At 46.5% G+C, this 19,061-nt stretch overlaps 2 protein-coding genes across 10 annotated transcripts in view; both read right to left on the reverse strand.

Moving 5' to 3' along the window:
• Nucleotides 1–3,353: 3,353 nt before the first annotated feature.
• LOC117138053 (beta-galactoside alpha-2,6-sialyltransferase 2) lies at nucleotides 3,354–6,221 on the reverse strand. Of its 4 annotated transcripts, none has more exons than XM_033299873.1 (7): nucleotides 6,136–6,221; nucleotides 5,174–5,356; nucleotides 4,559–5,101; nucleotides 4,208–4,305; nucleotides 3,866–4,145; nucleotides 3,678–3,775; nucleotides 3,354–3,614 (listed from the first exon to the last, which is right to left on the reverse strand). In XM_033299873.1, the coding sequence occupies exons 2-7, from the start codon at nucleotides 5,337–5,339 to the stop codon at nucleotides 3,444–3,446; spliced, it is 1,356 nt and encodes a 451-aa protein (XP_033155764.1). In that variant the 5' UTR covers nucleotides 5,340–5,356; nucleotides 6,136–6,221; the 3' UTR covers nucleotides 3,354–3,443. The 4 variants fall into 4 exon arrangements, with proteins under 4 accessions (XP_033155764.1, XP_033155762.1, XP_033155763.1 ...); XM_033299871.1 differs by having other exon boundaries at nucleotides 5,174–5,524; nucleotides 6,136–6,150; XM_033299872.1 differs by having other exon boundaries at nucleotides 4,559–5,356.
• Nucleotides 6,222–7,276: 1,055 nt separating this feature from the next.
• The window catches only part of LOC117135722, a 58,061-nt gene continuing 46,276 nt past the window's right edge, over nucleotides 7,277–19,061 (reverse strand). For 5 of the 6 annotated variants that reach the window (XM_033296164.1, XM_033296162.1, XM_033296161.1 and 2 more), the window contains 3 exons: nucleotides 12,522–13,126; nucleotides 12,306–12,463; nucleotides 7,277–12,244 (listed from right to left, as the gene is read on the reverse strand). In XM_033296164.1, the coding sequence (XP_033152055.1) occupies nucleotides 11,271–12,244; nucleotides 12,306–12,463; nucleotides 12,522–13,126 (1,737 nt within the window). In that variant the 3' untranslated portion in view covers nucleotides 7,277–11,270. The remainder of the gene's footprint in view (nucleotides 12,245–12,305; nucleotides 12,464–12,521; nucleotides 13,127–19,061) is intronic. The other variant, XM_033296165.1, reaches the window with a different exon arrangement.

Here is a 19,061-nt window from a genome sequence, read left to right on the forward strand (position 1 = left end):
GCTATACTATATCTTATGGAGATTTGCCTTCCGCAGCAAGCTGCCGTAACTGCAAGTTCGAGTGCGTTTTTGAGGCTCGCTAGTGCGCTAGACTGAGACTCGGGACGCTCCGCTTAGATTCTTTTATATGGCCGGGAGCAAGGCGATCCGATAGCGTTCCGTTCCGAGATCCGAAACGCCAGTCATTCAGCTCGGCTTGATGCCCGCGTCCTTCCCTGTCAGCACCCCTTTCGCAGTGCTGGGGGCCTTCCTCGTTTCGTTCCGATAACGGGATAGTTACGCATCAATCCCGGCTTCTTGAGCGGATGAGTCAGGTCAGGCCGATCCTGAAGTTCCGTCCGTTGGTGCATGTGGCACCAATGTGGCATAGGTTATTGAGTCGACTTCCACCGATTTTTCGGCTGCAGAACAGGCTGATTCATTTCGATTCACTCTGCCTCGACTTCGGTCGCTGTGATGCTAAATTTCGCTTTATATTGTTCTTATATTTTGATTTATACGCACTCAAACGTGCTGGAATGCCGTCCTCTTGGCTTCTTCCTCAAACGGCCACCTCCTCACTGACTCCCCACCTGGAGATTCGCGGGGAGGAGCGCGGGTGATGTCTTCTTTTGTATTGCAATTAAATATTTTGATATGGCTGTCGCACAGGCGAATAAACTAAGGATTTTAGATACAAAAGAGCAATTCAAATCGAGCAGGAAGTCTGATTGAGTGATTGTTTGATTAACCGCACTGATTGATGGAGCCACTCCTTTTGGGTATCTCAAAAGAAATCCTTCTACTGGTGTCATTGTTTGATTGCTTACATTGCTAACAGACAGTAAATAAGGCAATCATCGATTTTACTTAAGTATCTTACTACCTTAACATAGCGCTAATAAAATCGTTTCTTCAGTATTACTTTTTAAGATACAAGTCTTCTGCTCGCACGTCCTTCTTTATTGACTCTGCGTATATATCCTTGAAAAGCCCAAGACCCACTAGTATGTGGAGTAGTTGTTCAGAATTTATTGGCTGCCGAACCTGCTCCACCCCCATAATAAAAGACAAGTATCCCTGTTATCCCAGCCGCATATTTCTTTGGGAGATAATGAAAAGTACATAAAGCTGTCTGCCGTCCTTGACTCTTCGCAGGCTGCTTGTGCAAGCCATCTTTTGTCTGGATCTGGCCCGAATCAACTACGTGTTGTGGTCGTCGGACACACCCAGATGCATCACCCTAGTGTCCACAGTTACACACAGTCTAACCCACGTCTGGGTTAACCCTTTTATCAAAGGCCACAAAACCACAACAGTGCATAAGTTATGTTTCATATTTTATTTGGGCGCACGACTGACTATCCCGACGATTCTCGGAATCCCCTGAGTATTGCTATCCCCCAAAATACAATTGGGTAAAACAAAAGCAGACCACAGCCACCTGAAGCTAAGCAAACGTGCAATGCAAATGAATAAACCCAATGAAGAAAACAGATATTTAATTTCCTAAATTTCGGGCCTGAGTCATCCGTTGGCCCACTGTGGCTCATCGAGCCCTGCATCCAAACTTTCGAAGATAGATGGATGACGTCCATTTGATTTCAATTAGCACAACATTGAAGCCGACCCAAATTGACATTTCAGGGGGAGGTTCTGTGGATTCTCGAAACAGATGTCCATGTCCACGTCCATGTCAGTGCTGACCCTCTCGGGCGGCCGGGCCTGTCATTCAGCAGTCGATAAAAATCCAATAAAAAGCAACATTTTTAATTTGCATGCTACAAAGAGTTGGATCCCAGCAAGGGGCATCGGTGTGGGGGAGTTTGCCCAGCCAGAAGCTACGGGAAATGAGCACTAAATGTGACACACTCCTAAAAATAAAATTGGTTCGAAGAGCCTCGCAGAATAATGCAGTAATATTTTGTATAATACAATTAGAAGACATATATTTGCTTATTAGAATATGTAACGAAATTGCCTGTCATTTCTAAAGAAATTAAATAAAACAACTCAGTGAATCACCAATAAACTCATGTGGGGGAGTGATCTGAAGAAAATTATATCAATTAAAAAAAATAGTGATATGCAGGCACGCTTCGATTTCCTCCAGAGTCCACCAATGTGAGTCACATTCTTATCGTTTTGTTTACTCACTCTGGACTACTCGAAAATTGTGTTTTTAGGGGATGCGGGATGTGGGATCGCAGCCAAGTGTCCTATTCCATGGGGCGACTGCACACGCGCACCCACCACTTTATGACTTTCAGCTATAAAATTCATAATTTTGATTCGCCATCTATCAGCATGGCAAACACGTTCTCACGGGGGCAACGAACGCGCCTGCGCGAAGAGCTCGCGGCAGAATGGCAAAACAAAAGTCAAACTGCTTGTAAAAATGTCAAAATACCGCCTGCCAAGTGCCCGTGCTCAGTGTCCAGTGTCCAGTGTCCAGTGGGCGATGGACGATGGCCAATGGCTTTTGGCCATTTTCGGGGCAGGGGCGCTGCACAATTACCAAAACAAAGAGTGGCCGGAGCAAACATAAACACGTGAACGCCTTGCTGCTATTTGCATTTGTCAAATAAACGTCCGAAATGGAAGCTTAAATCAAAAATTCGGGCTGCACTTCTGCTGGCTTGTTATTTTCGACTCGAGTTAGATGAACTTTGTGGCTGGCTGTTGAAATGCAAAAGAGCAGGCTGCCTGCGGGCGGAATAATGGAGGAGCAGGTGGCCCGGTGGGTTCAGGGAACTCCCCATTTCGTTTGGCTCCCTTTCTAGATGCTGCCCAGTGCCCTTCGGCCATAACTTTCGTTCCGAGCCCTTTCCTGGTTCAACGGAATCTCAATATTTATTTTCGCTATATATTATTTAATCGCGCATACGCAGCGTTTAACTCCAGCCACGCCAGCAGAAAACGACCAAAAATTGCCATCATAACACCGACTTTCCGCCGTTGTCTCCACGTCTTGTCACTTTGGAGTCGCCGCACGTTCGGCCTGCCGCATCACGTATTAATGAGTGCTTTCCCTCCCCACCCAGCTCGCCGCACCTCGTCCACTCCACGCCCACGCCGAGATCCTTGGGGCCGGAATAACAATCATAATACTTATACTTATTGCACTCAGGTCGCCCGTGTAGACAAACAGTTATGGCATTTAATGGCAAAGGAAAACACGGCTCCATGAGGACAGTCATAATTTGTGTTCTGCTCTGTTCTGGTCGGCTTTGTTCCAGCCAGCCGAGAGAAGCAATCAAAAGGCAGCGAGTCCACTTGGGACCCGGACTCCTCCTCCTCCTCCTCCCACGCTCCACTCGACCGAGTGTACTTCAGCTTGTATTCATTGCAAAGTTGAATTGTTTATTGCACTCGATGAAAACCATTTGATTAAATGCACCTGGATTGTCACTGCCACTTCCGCCTGCAAGCTGCGAACTGGCAGCTGGGAATCGCGCTCCTCCTCAGTAGCCAAAGAAGTTGAAGCCGCAGAGCAGCTTGTCCGGCCTGCGTATCCGCAGGATGCCGAACTGGAAGACCGACATGTCGTCGTCCTCCGCCATGTTCATGTCCAGGGCCATCAGCTTCTCGGCGGCCAGCGGATGCCAGGAGCCGAATGTGCAGGCGGAATTCATCTGGGAATGGAGGAAGTCAGGGGCTCAGGAGAGTCGGCTGAGTAAATTAATTTTCGAACCCACCTCTTTGCTGTAGTAGTGACAGCGTCCATTGAGTCGTGTGGACGGCACGTACTCCACGAAGTCCACCTGGGGACAGTGCGGCAGGAGCAGGGCCAGTCCTGGGAAGGCACATCATAGAAATCACTCAGCAATTCACATTCTGCAGGCGCAAGGCACACAATTCCAAGCATCTGAACTTCATAGCTTACCTATGAAACCGGAACTGGGGGGATTCCTGCTTATCGGCCGGTTTCCGGCAAACATCTGCAGACTCTGCCACAGGCGCCACACGGAGTGGGGATCGATGAGGAAGGCGCGCGACTTGGGATAGCGCCGCCTGTACAGCTCGTAGTTGGTGAAGAGGTCGTAGTCAGCGCTGGTGAGCCAATCCTCCAGCGTGCCATTGTACTTGCCCGGATCCCAGGCGGCGATCGTGACGTTCCGGAAGATGGGGGCCCGGGTGAAGTCGAATTCCGGCTTGGTGACCACCTGGGGAGGGGAAAAGTAGATTGCAGCTGCAATCGAAAGTGCGGAACTGCGCTACAGCCTACTTGCGAATTCACCACACGGATCGTGGTTTTGCTGCCAACATCCACCTCGTGTCCTTGCGTGGGCGCATGATTGAATCTCATCACAATGTCGTGCGTGTCTGGGAGCAGGGCGGAGCGCAGTGGGCCAGAATGTATAGTAAACGGAATTAGAGTAGACGGCTAAATCAAACCGATCACGAGCGGCCTCTTCCGACTGATTGTGCATGCAGGTGGGTGCACTGCAGTTGCACACAGCGAAACTCAACATTGGCAGTTTAACAAGTGAAATGTACTTTATGAGTACAAAAACTAGTGCTCAAACGGAGACACTAGAATCATGTTCCTCTGCATACTGCTCTCAGATCTACTCACCGATGAAGCGGCCTAACTTGGAGCCAGCCAAGGATCCCGCACTGGAGACGATGGCACAGGTCTTGATGTCCTTGACGTTGCGGAAGAGCTTCTGGCGCGGGAAGAGCCGGCCGAAGGGCAGCTTGTTGAAGGGCGCGTCCTTGCGGCGCAGGACCCGCACGCCCGCCTCCATGACCAGGCAGGTCGAGGGGTAGTACTGCTCCTCGAAGCTGTCCCCGAAGACGGGCTTGTAGTCCACGTTGTAGTGGTTCGCCTGCGACTCGTTTACCGACTCCACCATGGCCTTCTCGAAGGCCCGGACAATGCGCTGGCGGAACTGCTGGGTCTTGTTGTGGCACAGCTCCGAGTGCTTGTCGTGGCAGAGATACAGCTTGGGGCTCAGCGTGAGCTTGGTGTTCTTGGAGACCTTGAGTCGGGGATGCGGAGCCAGCTTGGAGGAGTTGATGGCCGGGTTCTCGCGACTCTCCACGATGAACTTCTCGTTGGGGTTCCAGCGCACGTGGAACACACTGCGCGGCACGCGGTGGCCAGTGGTCCCATTTCCTGTGGAAACGCATTTCCAAATTACTTTGCGCAATCGCCTCTCCATGTCAGTAGTACTGTTTTCATACGCACCGTTGCCGGGCTGCCGCGAATTCACCTCGCCGGGTTCGCGTCCCGGCTGAGCTTTCGCACCCTGGATTTGCCCAGCTTGAATTATTAATGCGGCGCACACGGCGATAATGAGGCATGAAAGGAGGGCCTGACTTTGACCCGAGGATGCGCGTGTCACTTGCCTCATTCTCCACTCATAATACGCTGGTCGAACGAGGGCTCAATTAATATTTAAGCGAGCTGAAGATGCTGGCCTCACGGCAATCAGCCAGCAGCCAAAGACTCAATTCGTAAAAGGATGTCTAGTTGAAACAATGCTAGCTCATACAGATTGTATCAAGGATACTAAAGGATCTTTTAGTTTATAGTCAGCTTAATAATTGAATAATAACAAAAGTTAGAGGTAAATATGGGCTTACTTTTAATTAAGCTTTAATGGACTTTGAATCCATTAAAAAATATTTTACCAACTTTGAGTTTATCAATTTAAAACAATTTAAAATACTCTTTAGCAACCATAGACTTAATGATTAATCTAATCAGATACTTAAATGTGCCGCTGCACTTGCGAAGTTTCCAAGTTTTTGCACAAGTTTCTCTCGTTTTCTTCAACGACAATTACCAAGCGATCAAAATGTTCCGAGAGTAGTTAATTGAATTCCCAATTATCGAGAAATTCCCAACTTATTTGCCGCGTCAGTGTCAATTAGCATTGACCTTTCACTCGCACTTAGGCCTGAGTAGCAATTCATGTAGCTGTCAGTTGGCATCAAGTTTTCATGCCACATTAATGCTTTTGGACGGATTCGCAATTTCACTTTTCTATTTTGGACTTTTTCAGCTGGCGCCAAAAAGTATGCAAATATATACGCCAGTGCCGCGAGCAAACAGAAAAGCTAGTTGACCGTCGACGCACAACTCGTTAGCACTACGCAAATATTTAGCGCCACAAACACACATTTCAAAGGCGGATAAACACGTACCGACGGTGCGTTCACATGCAGCCCTCAAAACTCGGAAAAACAGCCGGAAAAGCGAGCGATTTTCCGGCGACGCGTCCGCAGTTCGAACTTTCCCTTTCGCCAGCCGAAACGTATCTGAAAACTCGGCGGACGGCGGCACAGTGCCCCGGCCAACGGAGCCGAAGGATTCGTGTGCGAAGGAGCCAGCTTCGGCAGCGGCATGCCGACTCTGCCTTCGTCCTCTGTCCCTCGTCCTGCCGCCTCGTCCTCCTCGCTCGTCCTCCTCGCGCCTAATTAGAGTGTTTGCTGTTGCGGCTGCCGATGATGGTGCCGCCGTTACTGCCGCTAAGCACCTGCGTTGAGCGGCTCGAAAGTGAAAGTTACACCGGTTATATAATAATACAGCCCCTCGCAGGTCCCGCACAAGCCCACAAGCACTTTAAACGCAAGTGCGTGCGAGATTGCAGAACATGCCATTTGCCGCCGCTCGCTGGCTTCCCGACTTGATTGCTGCCACTTTGCCGGTTAGCTGCTTGGGGAAATCAAGATTTTCACCTGATATGCATGGTTATACTTTCCATAAATAACGGATAACCCGGCCAGGCGGATTAGGTAAACAAGGCGTTCCGACTTTGTATACTAAAGAGGGATCGTGAGTCAAGTCTTGCCAATGACTCGACTCATGATTGCAAAGACTTTCAGCTCCCGAAAGTAGGCAACAGTTTTTGTTGGCTGGGGAGATCTGAAACATGCATCTTTGCATCCATCTTCTTCATTAACGATTTTGACAACCCTATATCTTAATAGAATTGTCCAAATTAAAATATGAAGGAAACACTGCTTTAACCCCACGTATGCAATTATACTTTGCTTTGGTTCGGAGTCATGCGATTGTTTCCCCTTTCCATTCCATTCCTTCTTCTCTCTCGAGAGCTGATAATTATTTTGTTTGTTGGGGGTTTTCCCGACCGTTATTCCGATTTTTCCCGAGCAAAACCCACGGGTTTTGGCACGTGGCATTTGAGTGGAAAGATGATGCAGTGAGCTGGTTAGTTCCTCCAGTTCATCCCAGTAGAGGAAGTCAAAGACGGTTTCTCGTATATATATATATTTGTTTTGTTTTTTTGTTTGCTTTTTCGGTTTGAACAATAATTATTATTTTTGTAATCATTTATTATTCATCGTCATAATCATAATAATTTTTCTATACAAATACATTCAATAACAACAATTTATTTTTATTATTTTCGATTTTTCCGTTTTGGTATTACGTTACGTCATTGTTTAATTATTTTACAATTACCATAATTATGCCAGTTGCCATTATTATTAGAAAGTATTACTATTCCTTCTCCGTCCGCTCTGGAAATGAATTTCATTACGTTAGATAGTTTGGCTGGGGGAATTTAATTTTCTTTGGTTTTAGACTTTAGCTTAAGGACTATGAAATTTCGTTTTTGTGTTCTATTTTTGGGCTTTTCATCGTTTTTTATTTATAATTTGTTGATTCTTCTATGTTTATCCTTACGTTTTGTATTTTAATAACAAGTACAGAAGATTTCAGTTTAGTTTTTAAAGTTTTAGCTGTCTCAAGTGGGGTTTAGGTTTTAGGTTTTACGTTTTATCAGTTTCCACTAAATTACTGTTATTCGGGAGGGGCTTTTCATTGTTGGATTCGATTTTTCACTATGCAAACTTTCATTCGGGAAATTCTATGGTTAGAGTATTCAATTTTATGGAGACTTTTTGTTTCGTCTGCTAGCTGTGTGGCTTTCCATTAAATTAGTCTATGTTTTCATTTAATTAAATTAAACTTGACTTGACGCTATGAATTTCGTTATATTAATTGTTTTTCTTTATTCGCCTTGTTCGGTTTTCTGTGCATGCTTGCATGATATTAAATACAACACATTTTAACGTTTTCTTCTTTTTTATATTTTGTCACTTTTGTCCTGGCACACAATTATGTAATTTCATTTGGCCTAAAAAGAATTTCGTGTTTCCAATTTTGTTTCGGTTTTTAAAAATCTCTTTTTTTACATATTTGAAATATTTTTTTTTGGTTTTTGTAAAAAATAATTGCTAGCGAACGCTGCAGCGGAGTTTTTGGTTTTTGTTTTTGCTTGTTGATTTTCGATTTTTGGTTTTGGTTTTGCTTTTGCTTGTGTGGCAGCGGCTAATCAATTACAAAAATTATTGTATAATTCGTGCTAATTGGTTATTGATTCGGATCTGGATTTGAACGTGACTCGATTGTGTATGGACCGCATGGGATGGTGTCGATGCGCTGTCTACCATGCAAAGTCGATGGATCAGATCTGGAGCTATGGTTTCGCCCACATTACGTACACAATTCAACTAGTTTCGCTATGCACAGGGATATCGCCGCCTCCCGGAACGAGTCATCCCCGCCGAAGGGGCGTCAGGATCCTCCATTTCCGGTGCCTAAAATTTATTCGTACATACGCTAATGCCGGGGCTCGGATATGGATTGGGGCCCGGGATCGAGTCGCACTGACCAACAAACCGGACGGGCCTCGACCTCGGTCCGCCTCCGTGTCCGCATCCACCGGCCTACTCCAGTGTCCTTCTCTATTTATTGTTTACATTTAAATAAATTAACATTTAATTTATTATTATTTAGGCATCTATTCATGTTAACTATATTATATATATCAAAAAGTTTTACAAAAGTACACAATAATTCATAACAATTTGCATTCTATATGCGCGCAATTTGTGCCAGCGGCTGACTCTGCCCTGTTCCTTTGCTCTTTTGTTTCTATTTCTGTTTCTGTTACTGTTTCCGCCACCGTTACCTGCTCCGTTTCCGCTTCCGTTCCGCCATTGAAGTGCCTGATAACGGTGTCGTTCTGCCCTGTCCGCCCTGACCGCCCCTCTCCTGCTTTTACGCCCCTGTTTTCCCAAGAAAAGGCATGCATCCGCCCCTATACTCTATACTATAAGTGAAAAGTTTGGCCACGTCATTCCGTACCATCGCCACATTGATGGAAACAGTTCCGCACGCGGCGCAACTGGGGGTCACTTGGAGAATCGAAGGAGCGAAAGTGTAGCGTAGGCTAGGCGTATGTGGATGCTTCGGGGATGGGATGGGACTGTGCAGATGGATTCGAGGCGAGTTGCTCATACGTAATCTGTATTTACAAAGAGTTATTGATATGGGGGCTAACCAGAGAGACATGGAGGGTTCGTAATGAAGGCTGCTGCTCCTGCTCGTTACATCGATACGTTGCTACTACAACACCTAACAAAATCCGTGCCATCTGCTGTCCTGCTACCTCCTCCTAAAGTAATTTCGTCAGTTTGGTAATGCAAAATGTTGTGGAAGGTCGTGTGGGAAACGTTCCGATGCATCCTAATAGACTTAAGTCCTGGTAATTCCGACACTGCCTGCAGTGGGTTGAACCGTTCGATTATGGACCTCTGAGAAGAGATCGAACAAAGGACTTTTCCGAAAACGTGAAAGGGTGAGAGGGTGAGAGAGGTGGAGTGACAGATGGAAGTCGGGTGATCGGATGTCTGGTCACCGGGTCACCGGGTCACCGGGTCATGGGGTCATTGGGTTATCGGGTGATTGGCTGGGTGGGGGCAACTAACTTGAACTGAACCTTTAGGAGTGCTCGAAGAGGTGTCTTTCTATATCTGTGAGAGTGTGGGCGAGTGTGCTCTATCAGAGGGTTCTCTCAAATTGTTTGTTCTTACTTTAATAGTTAATTAGTTAATACCAAATACGACTAATTATTTCTTAATTATTTACGCTTGGATTTCGCCGGTTTCGGTTTTGCATTCGCTTTCGGTTTCGGTTTCGGTTTCTCGTTTCGATTTTCTCATAGTTTTCATTTGCTGCAAGTTATGTACGATAAGTTGTTAAGACAATATATATTATATAAATATATATATTTCATATATATAATTAATATATATATACGCTACATAGAGTTCACTTTATTACAAAAAGTATTATTATTCATTGTTAGTATTTATATAGTAGGTATATTGTTGTTCTTCTGACCACGCCTCTCTACCTTAATTTGCGGCTTACGTTGCACATTGTGACTATATCTAACGTACATACATATATGCGACTCATATGTCCTACATGCCGGTAATGCTTCCGTTGCTACCCGAATCCGAATCCGAATCTCGGCCAGAGTCCCTCGCCCTGTCGGTCGATGAATCTTAAAGATACGTGTTTACTGTGCGTTTTACATACTCATACTCGTACTCATACTCTTCCTTTTTCATTTTGGCTCTTTTGCTTCATTGGGTTATACAAATGTTTACTTCCTCTTATTTGTATACTAAATAAAGAAATTTTTAGACACTTTTGCGGCTTCATTTTGTTTTCTTCCCATTAATTGTTTTAATTGTTAGTTAAATCGCTCCCACCTCGACTACAGTACTTCACACACACACATGCGCGTATGTACATGTGTAAACTAATTTAAGTAAAGTTCACGTTTCGCTTTTCTTTGAAAGGTGGTTGATACGCGGCCTATACGTTGTCGTCTGAATGAAATTGTGTGTTGAACCTGGGGGTTTCCCCATTTTCCGCTAATCGCCGCACTCAAATTTGTAGTCTAGTAAATTTGGATTTTTCCTTTCGTCTTTTTGTTTTGTAGCTAACCTAAACTTTTCGTATTTATGTTCGCCAGCAATTAAATTAATAACTATTTATATTATTATATTTTCCGTCGGTATCCCTTTTATGTTTTAGTTGTATGCGTTTTAAATTGTTTTTTGTTTCTTTTTTGTTTTGTTTTATACTTCCGTTATCGTTTATCTAAAAAACCTATTCTTGTGGCAGTTGCTTTTTGTTTAATTAAATATTCATATTCTTTGTTCTAGTTGTAATAAAATATGCTATTTTGGTTTTGTTTCAATAGAGATTTATAATTAATTCATGCTTGTTTTTATTTCGTTTGAAAGAGGACCATAAATATTTAAGTGGTTTCTGTTTTCCGTTTCGTTTAATTCGTATTCCATGGATTTGTGTGTTCTGTGTCACAGTGTGTCTTTCCCGGACCCTTGCCATATCTACTATGCATCGCTTCCGACTTAGCTATTACTAGTGCTTGGAATCGCCTCCCCGCCGGAGAGGGAGTCGTCATGGTAATCCTTTTCCTTCGCAGGCACTATAAGGCCCCGCTGCTCAGGCAGCGCCACCATCTCCGCCACCAGTCGTTGATGTTGTAGTTGTAGTAGTAGAAGAAGCGGTAGTTCCTAGTCCTAGTGCATCCTGCCCCCCGACTCCACTGTAATCCACTTGGGTCCTTGGAGTTCGTCGAACGAGCGGCCCTCGCCTCTCCTTTGAACCTGCTCCGGCTGCTGAAGTATCGTATTTTGCTGCAGGTCAGCTTGTAGGCATGCCAGGAGCTGGACCACAGCCACGTCCTGAAGGGCACCAGCTCAGCGTCCTGGTCCGGACCTGGCTTCTCCCTGCGCACCTTCGGGCTCCTCTGGCTGCAGCTCCTGCTCTTCACCAGCTCCTGCTCGTGGCAGTTGGCCTCGCAGGTGACCGCCTGGCGACTGCGAGCCCGGTGCCCGCCGCAGCCACTGCTCCACTGACAGCTCCACCTCTGACGCGCCGCTCCACAGCTGCTGAGCAGGCCGAGCAGGGCGCTCAGCCAGACCAGCAGCTGCGTGGGCGGCTTGGCCACCGCGCCCGTCCCGGAGGCGTAGTACGGAATGGTGCAGCGCGTGGTCGCGGCGGGCACTACGGCACAGTCGCCGGAGAGCGACGCGTGCGGCATCTCGCCCTCCTCGTCGTAGTAGAAGATCCCGTCGTGGCTGGCGTAGTACGGCAGGCGGTCGAGCAGCGTTTCCACTGCGTCCGGATCGCTCCCGGTTTGGCTGACGTTCCGCAGGGCCAAAGCCACGCTCTTGGCGCGGGCGTGCTCGCCGGGATGTGAGCTCAGCGAGAGCGTGATGTTGTGCACACGGCGGGTGGAGTTGCCCGCGACATCGCGCTCCTCCGTCCCGGGCTGGCTGAAGTCCTGGCAAACGGTGCAGATTCCGGAGGCCGGTCCGTTGCAGTAGCTGTAGCAGCAATCGTTGGGGCCGTAGCTAGACTTCTCCAGCTGCGCCCCAGTCTCGGGTATGTTTTGATCTGGCGGGGATTGGAGTGTGCGGATGAGAACAGCATCTATGGCACCGGGAGGCATACTCACCTAGGCAGAGAAATGTCGGCTCGCCGGCATATTGGGTGGGCAGCGCAGGGGCGCGATCGGCGGGCAGCAGGTAGGGGCACTTTTGTTCCACGGTTTGGCAGACGCTCAGGCACGGCCGGATACGACGACGCTTACGGAACTCTGTCTTGCGCGTTGATCTAAGAAAGTGGTGGATATAAAATAAACTATTTAGCTGCATTCGAATGGATGGCTCACCTCTTCTGTAGTTTTGATATCACTGGATCCGTAGCTCTGGGATCCGAATTATTGGCAGTCGATATGAAATTATTGGATTGTTGTTCGGCCTCCGCCTCCGTATCCAGCTCCAGCTCCGCCTCCCTGTTCCTACTTCTCTTCCTGTCCGCCTCCGCACCCTTATCCACTTCGGAGTCCGCACTGCGTCCTAATCCAGCCTCGTCCTCCGGCAGGACCTCCTCCTCGCCGCGGCGGGGCTTAGACAGGCCAACAACGTCGTAGAATGTCTGGGCCAGGTCCCTGTCAATCGCCTCCTCCGCGCTGCGGTCAATGTCCTTGCTGGCGTTCGAGTTCGCGTTCGCGTTCGCATTGGAGCTCTTGTCATGCTTCTGATTAATCTGACGCTCGTTCATGTTATTGCCGTTATTTGATTTATTGTTATTGCTGATTAATTTCAGAGATTTATGCTTGATTCCGTCCGCCATCGCCGTCGCCTCCGCACTCGCTGCACTTCTCGCCGAGCGTTTGCCTTTGCCCTGTCCTTCGTCCTTCGGCTGCGGCGACACGTCCTTTGGCTCGGCGAAATATGGCACTAGTGTACTGCAGACCCAGCGACGATATGCTTCCTGCAAAACAAGCAATTGAAAGGACTCATCAATTATGCAGGACCCCGGGCCACATTTGAATTATTTCGGTGGAAACGTGTTCGCTTTTGTGCCTTGAAAGTTTAATTGAAATTACTAAATAACAGCTAAATAGGGGGAATGTAACATTTATATAATTTATAATGTAATATAGTAATATGGATAATGAGTTTGGTATTTTCCCTGTAAGATTTGTCATTTTTTCAATAGACTCTTAATGGGAGCAAAACTACTGAACAGAACCAAATAAATCGATTTTCGGCGAAAACAATAGTTTTTATGGTCCAAATCTTAAATGTTATACCTCGTTTAGCTCGTAGTCACACCCATAATCGATTGGCAATCAAATTTGAAAGATAAATTTTTTTTCAATTTTTGGCCAATTTTAATGATGTAACCCCTTATAAAAAATGCGAAAATTGGCCAAAAATTAATTTTTCTAAATTCTCCGGACTTTGATAGGGTTTTCTTGTCCTTACTTTAAGCTGTGTAAAACTGTCTTTTCTATCGGTTTCAGCCACTTTTTAGCCAAGTTATGAAGGTTACCCTCGTATTTTCCGACCTAAAAATCATTATTTTGGACAAAATTATCGATTTTATGGTCCAAATGTTGAGTTCTGTACTTCGTTTAGCTTCTATTCATATTCTTAATCGATTGGCATTTAAATTTGAAATATAAATTTTTTTTCAATTTTTGGCCAATTTTAATGATGTAACCCCTTATAAAAAATGCAAAAATTGGCCAAAAATTAATTTTTCTAAATTCTCCGGACTTTGATAGGGTTTTATTGTCCTTACTTTAAACTGTGTAAAACTGTCTTTTCTATCGGTTTCAGCCACTTTTTAGCCAAGTTATGAAGGTTACCCTCGTATTTTTTTTTTTTTTTTTTTTTTTTTTTTTTTTTTTTTTTTTTTTTTTTTTTTTTTTTTTTTTTTTTTTTTTTTTTTTTTTTTTTTTTTTTTTTTTTTTTTTTTTTTTTTTTTTTTTTTTTTTTTTTTTTTTGGTTACCCTCGTATTTTCAAACCTAAAAATCATTATTTTGGACAAAATTATCGACTTTATGGTCCAAACGTTGAGTGCTGTACTTCGTTTAGTTCCTATTCACATTCTAATCGATTGGCATTTAAATTAAAAAGTTAAAATTTTTGCCCATTTTTTACATTACAAAAACTTAAATACCCACCTAACTGACCATCCCCACTCTTTCCTCCGCTCAGCCGACATATTTTCCCTTTGGCAGCCAATTTGTGTGAGGGTAGAGAAAATATTTTTGCATATTCCTTGCCGCTGCTGAATTTTGCTATTTGTTTCTGGTCCTCTTGTGATTTTCTATTCTGTCAGAACTATTGCAGTAGTTTTTTCGGAATTTGCCAGCCCATGCCCTTCGGCCATCGCACATAACTATTGGTCAAAGGCACATACCAAACAAACAACTCTTCGCAGGCCTGCAGAGAAATTCGGTGCAGGTGAAATTTTTGCTATTTGCCAACATTTCTGTGGCTATCAATGTGTCTGCGCTGCCATTACATTCGCCTGCAAGGACAGCGGGGCAGAGAAATTTCGGTTTTCAGTTTCATTTGAACATTGCTCGCAGGATGGCAGGATTCTGAGCGAGGGACTAGAGTCATTGGATTTTTGATATGCATACACACAGAACATACATATATCACCAGTCACCAGTGGGCAGGCAAAGGAGCAGAAAATCTGCCCAATGTTTATCCACGTTCTTGATTGCCCCGAGTTAAAGTGCAGCAAAGTGCACTGATTGTCTAAATCAATTATCGAATTTCGTGTTCGCACTCGTGTGCATAGAACAAAGCACTGCTGGGCAAAGGCCGAACGCAAACACAACACAGCTCTAATTGAATTAGCCCGCCCCCGTTTCGCCCATAATGCACATGTCCGGAGCTGCAGCCAAATATTACCCACCCTTGATAGCCGCAACAGCGTGCACCGCATTCATAAATCACGCATACGCACTGCTGCCCTGCGGCCGACTGCAGCTGGCAAGGCTAATTGTTTGCGCTGCCGCCGCCGTCACTGCGGGCGCTGGTGTTTGCGGCCAGAAAAATCTAAAATTATCCGCCGCAACAGCGTGCGGCTCCATCTGAGGAGGCCGGGCTAAAACTACTTTTCGGCCTAATCCGCAGAGTAGTTCAATCATGCGAGGGAGCTCGTTTCCCCGAGCTCGTGAAATGGCCAAACTAGTGGTGAGTGGTGCATCGAGACCTGCACTCATTTCGTTTTGGCCATGAAAAAGAACGACCCATAAACTCAGCAAGTGTCTGGCATTAAACCACAAATACTCGTATACAAATAAATATACCCACGACTGAGTGCACTGCGAGAAAAGCTCTTCACTTACACATCACAATAAGGAATATAAAGAACACTACTATGAGTCTGTGTAGTCGATTTACTTCTCCATGTGCACCTACATGGGACACAGGGGTGGCTGTTGCCAAGACTACTTTGGGGTCTCTCGGCTGCGTGGGCGAGCTCGTCATCTCGTCTTCAGTCCCCCGCTCGCTAAATTATTATTTAATTACAAAAAGTATTTGCCATTAATAGGACACCGTCGTGCAGAGTTGCTCGCCGCGAAACGAGTCCTGCAGCCGCCTCGTGCGGCACGTGGAGGATAACTTGAGCCCGACCTGTCCCATCTGCTGTCGCCTGAACTAACATGCGCCTGCTCTCGGCACTAAATGAATTCCGACGCCGAAATAAAAAGGCTAAAAGGCGAACTCAATTAGAGGGTGTGCAGGTGCAAAGTTAATTGGAGCCTGTGCAGCGGACGGGCTGCGAGAGTCGCAGCTTTCACGCCGAGGAGCTGCAAAAATCAATCCGAGCTGAAGAAGTGGATTCAAACTCATCCCCGACAGCCGGCGGAATCCATTTAAGCTTGCCTTCATTTAAATGCGGCGCGCAAAAGTCATTCCGCACGCAAAATCCCGATTTTCGTCCTTTTCGGCCATTACGCCGACACGACACCATCACCATCAGCATATACATCGGCATGGGCGTGCAGCCTGCAGCGAAGGGGGGTGGCAAGGGGATACGGGACACGGGAAGCAGGACACACATGCGGGCAGCAAATAAGCCGGGTTGTGCCTGCCCATCGACGTGTGACCTTCGCGCCTCGTCCTTCGCCTCCTGTCACCCAGATTGACCGGATGGAAGTGAGCATACAGGATGCAGAGGCGCAGAGGAATCGGAATTGTGGCTTAACATTTTTGAAACCCAATATGCGATAATGAGCCGCAGTCGTGTGTGGATCCGATGAGCGGGGCTTAATTGGAAATGCAGATTGGGCGATGAAATTCTAATTTCATATATGGGCCAGAGTCAGCCGCTTTTACAGCCAGCCATATCAATGGGAATAACGCTGATGGTGGCCCTGAAAAATATTGTAAGTCCGCTCTCCTCTTGCCCCTCGTAAACATTAATGGCTAACCTAAGGGTTAAGGGTCGGCGGCTGGGGGCGCAGGGGTCACAGGACACCGCCCACAGGACACAGGCCATAGAAAGCGACAACAAAGGCAGGAGCAACCTTTGCCACTGACCATCAGTCAGTCAATGACCGTTTCATATGGCAAATAATTGAATTCTTGTCCGTTCGTCTTTTTGAAAGCGCCAAGACGGCCAGGGAGTCCTTTTTATATTTGCCAAACGGAGCAGACGTTGCGTGTGGGTTGATTTACGAGTTTTCAAATGGCCGCCATTGGAATTGCCACAGCCACTGCCATTGCCATTGCCGTTGCCGTAGTCGGGTTTTACTATCATAATTTCATAAGCCGTTGAACCAAAGAAATAACGCAAACATTGCCCAGGCGCTTGGTAATAAAAAATATAATACACATATAAATAAGCCGCAGGACGCAACCCGAACAACATGCGAAAATTATCCCACTTTTTATTATGCCAAATCGGCTCAGTTCGGCTGAGCAGCCAGCTTATTTGATTATCGATTAAGGATTAAAAGTCTAAAAAATCCTTGTTTTCAGTACTCGAACTGCTTATTTGTGCGAATCCGAATTGCGGGCATCGTAGAAACAAAACTATTGAATGAAGGAACCGCCCCCACTACGATGACCAGCAAAATGGAAACAACTTTGTTTGCCCTTGCATATTGTTTGCGTTATCGATCCCCGCCACCGCCCCCAGTCCATCCGCCATTCGATTGGCTGGCGCGGCCGGGTGTATCAGAGTTTATGCTCCTGCATTGGCCTTCAAATTCATTCGCAAACTGGCTGAGACATAAATATTTTATGGCTTTCTAAGCGCACTCCTTCCACCGCCGCAAAGTGTCCGAGCCCCAAGCGCCAACTTCAGCTCGAATTTAATACACTTTCGTGTGGGCTGTGGCTGTGGCTCCTGGCCGAGTGGCTGGCTGACTGGCTGGTGTGGTCCTGGTCCTGGTCAGTGTGTTATGGAAACGTGACTGAATTCGGCAAAGATTTGCGCAGCACACAAGTGCCAGGCCAGGACTATGTAATGTAATTGATATGGCGCTCATAGAGCACACAGCACATAGCACATACAGCAGTGCGTATGTATGTGAAGTTGGTGATTGGGGACCTTCACACATACGAGCCTGTGGCGCAGGACTAGGCTCGTATGTATGCAAATAAGTTATGATTTGATTTGTACCATTGCAGTAGATTTATGAGTAGTAAGAGCCGGGCATTACGGCTTTCCCGACTCTTTCGGCTTTCGGGCGTTCGGTTCGGGCCCACTCCGATTCCAGGGCCATGTTGTTGCCAATTTGCATAATGGCTCACGAAACGGTGCGTGTGTGTGTGGGCCTCCTTCGTGCGTCTGTGTGCGAATCGCGGCCCATGAGCGTGCTACACACGGTTATGTATGTGTGCGAAATTTAAAACACGTTTATTAAAATTCACTCCATAAATAACCATAGCCATGATTTCTGCAGCCATTAAATGCAAATTCGAAATTTATCTGGTTATTGTTTCTGCGGAGTAAGTACTTCAATTATGTCAAGCAGAAACAATAACCATTCGAAGAATATTTATGCCAGTATCGTGTGTAACTGGAAGCTGTGCACTGGTGGCTGCGAAAATATGGTCGGTGTACAACCAACGTAATAAATGACAACCAATGACGTGTTCCTTTGAAATATAATAATTTTTAATGGTTCCGGGCTGGCGAGTTCCACACCATAACAAATGTTCTCTAGTATACGGATCAACTGGGACTAGTTGCAACTGAAGCATAGGCTGTTGCCAAAACCTATCGTTGCAGGATATCGCGTTCGACCACGATTACAATGCAACGCTGAACTATTCGGGCCGAGTGGCTGTGTGTGCGCCTGCTTATTTTGTTAGCCAGCTCAAAGTGGCCCGGCCACAGTGGCTCCTCGCTCACGCCAACGCACTTGACCAACTGTGGAGCTGGGGAGCCGGGGAACTGGGCGACTGGGCGACTGGGGGACTGCAGCTCGGCACGTGTTGTCGCATTGGCTACGGCAATAAGCAGAACACACAGTGTGCACTGCGCTTAAGTAATGCCTCTGCTGTTGGTCCAAGGATAAACTTTTATTTTCCATCCATTCGCGAGTGTGTGTGTCCGCTTTCTTGCGGAGCGGTTTTTGCAGCTCGCAACCAGCGAACAAACGCCTGGCAAGGGCCATTATGTACCCCTTCAGATCCATTCCCCGGCCCCCGGCCCCCAGCCTTCCCCCAACCCTTCGTCAGCACTTTCTTCTGTGCTACTGGTTTGTGTTTCCCTTTCGGTGCCTGGTTCATTGCTTCGTTTGTTTTGTTTGCCACACGGTCACGTGTTACCTACTGAGTGCAGCGCATAAAGCTCGGGTGCTCTTACCATCCCCATGCCCCACGCACCCCCATCCCAGTCCATTTCCCCAACCGCTACGTGCTGCATCCGACAAATACTAAA

The sequence above is a fragment of the Drosophila mauritiana genome, chromosome 2R (genome assembly GCF_004382145.1).
Source record: "Drosophila mauritiana strain mau12 chromosome 2R, ASM438214v1, whole genome shotgun sequence".
Classification (NCBI taxonomy): Eukaryota; Metazoa; Arthropoda; class Insecta; order Diptera; family Drosophilidae; genus Drosophila; species Drosophila mauritiana.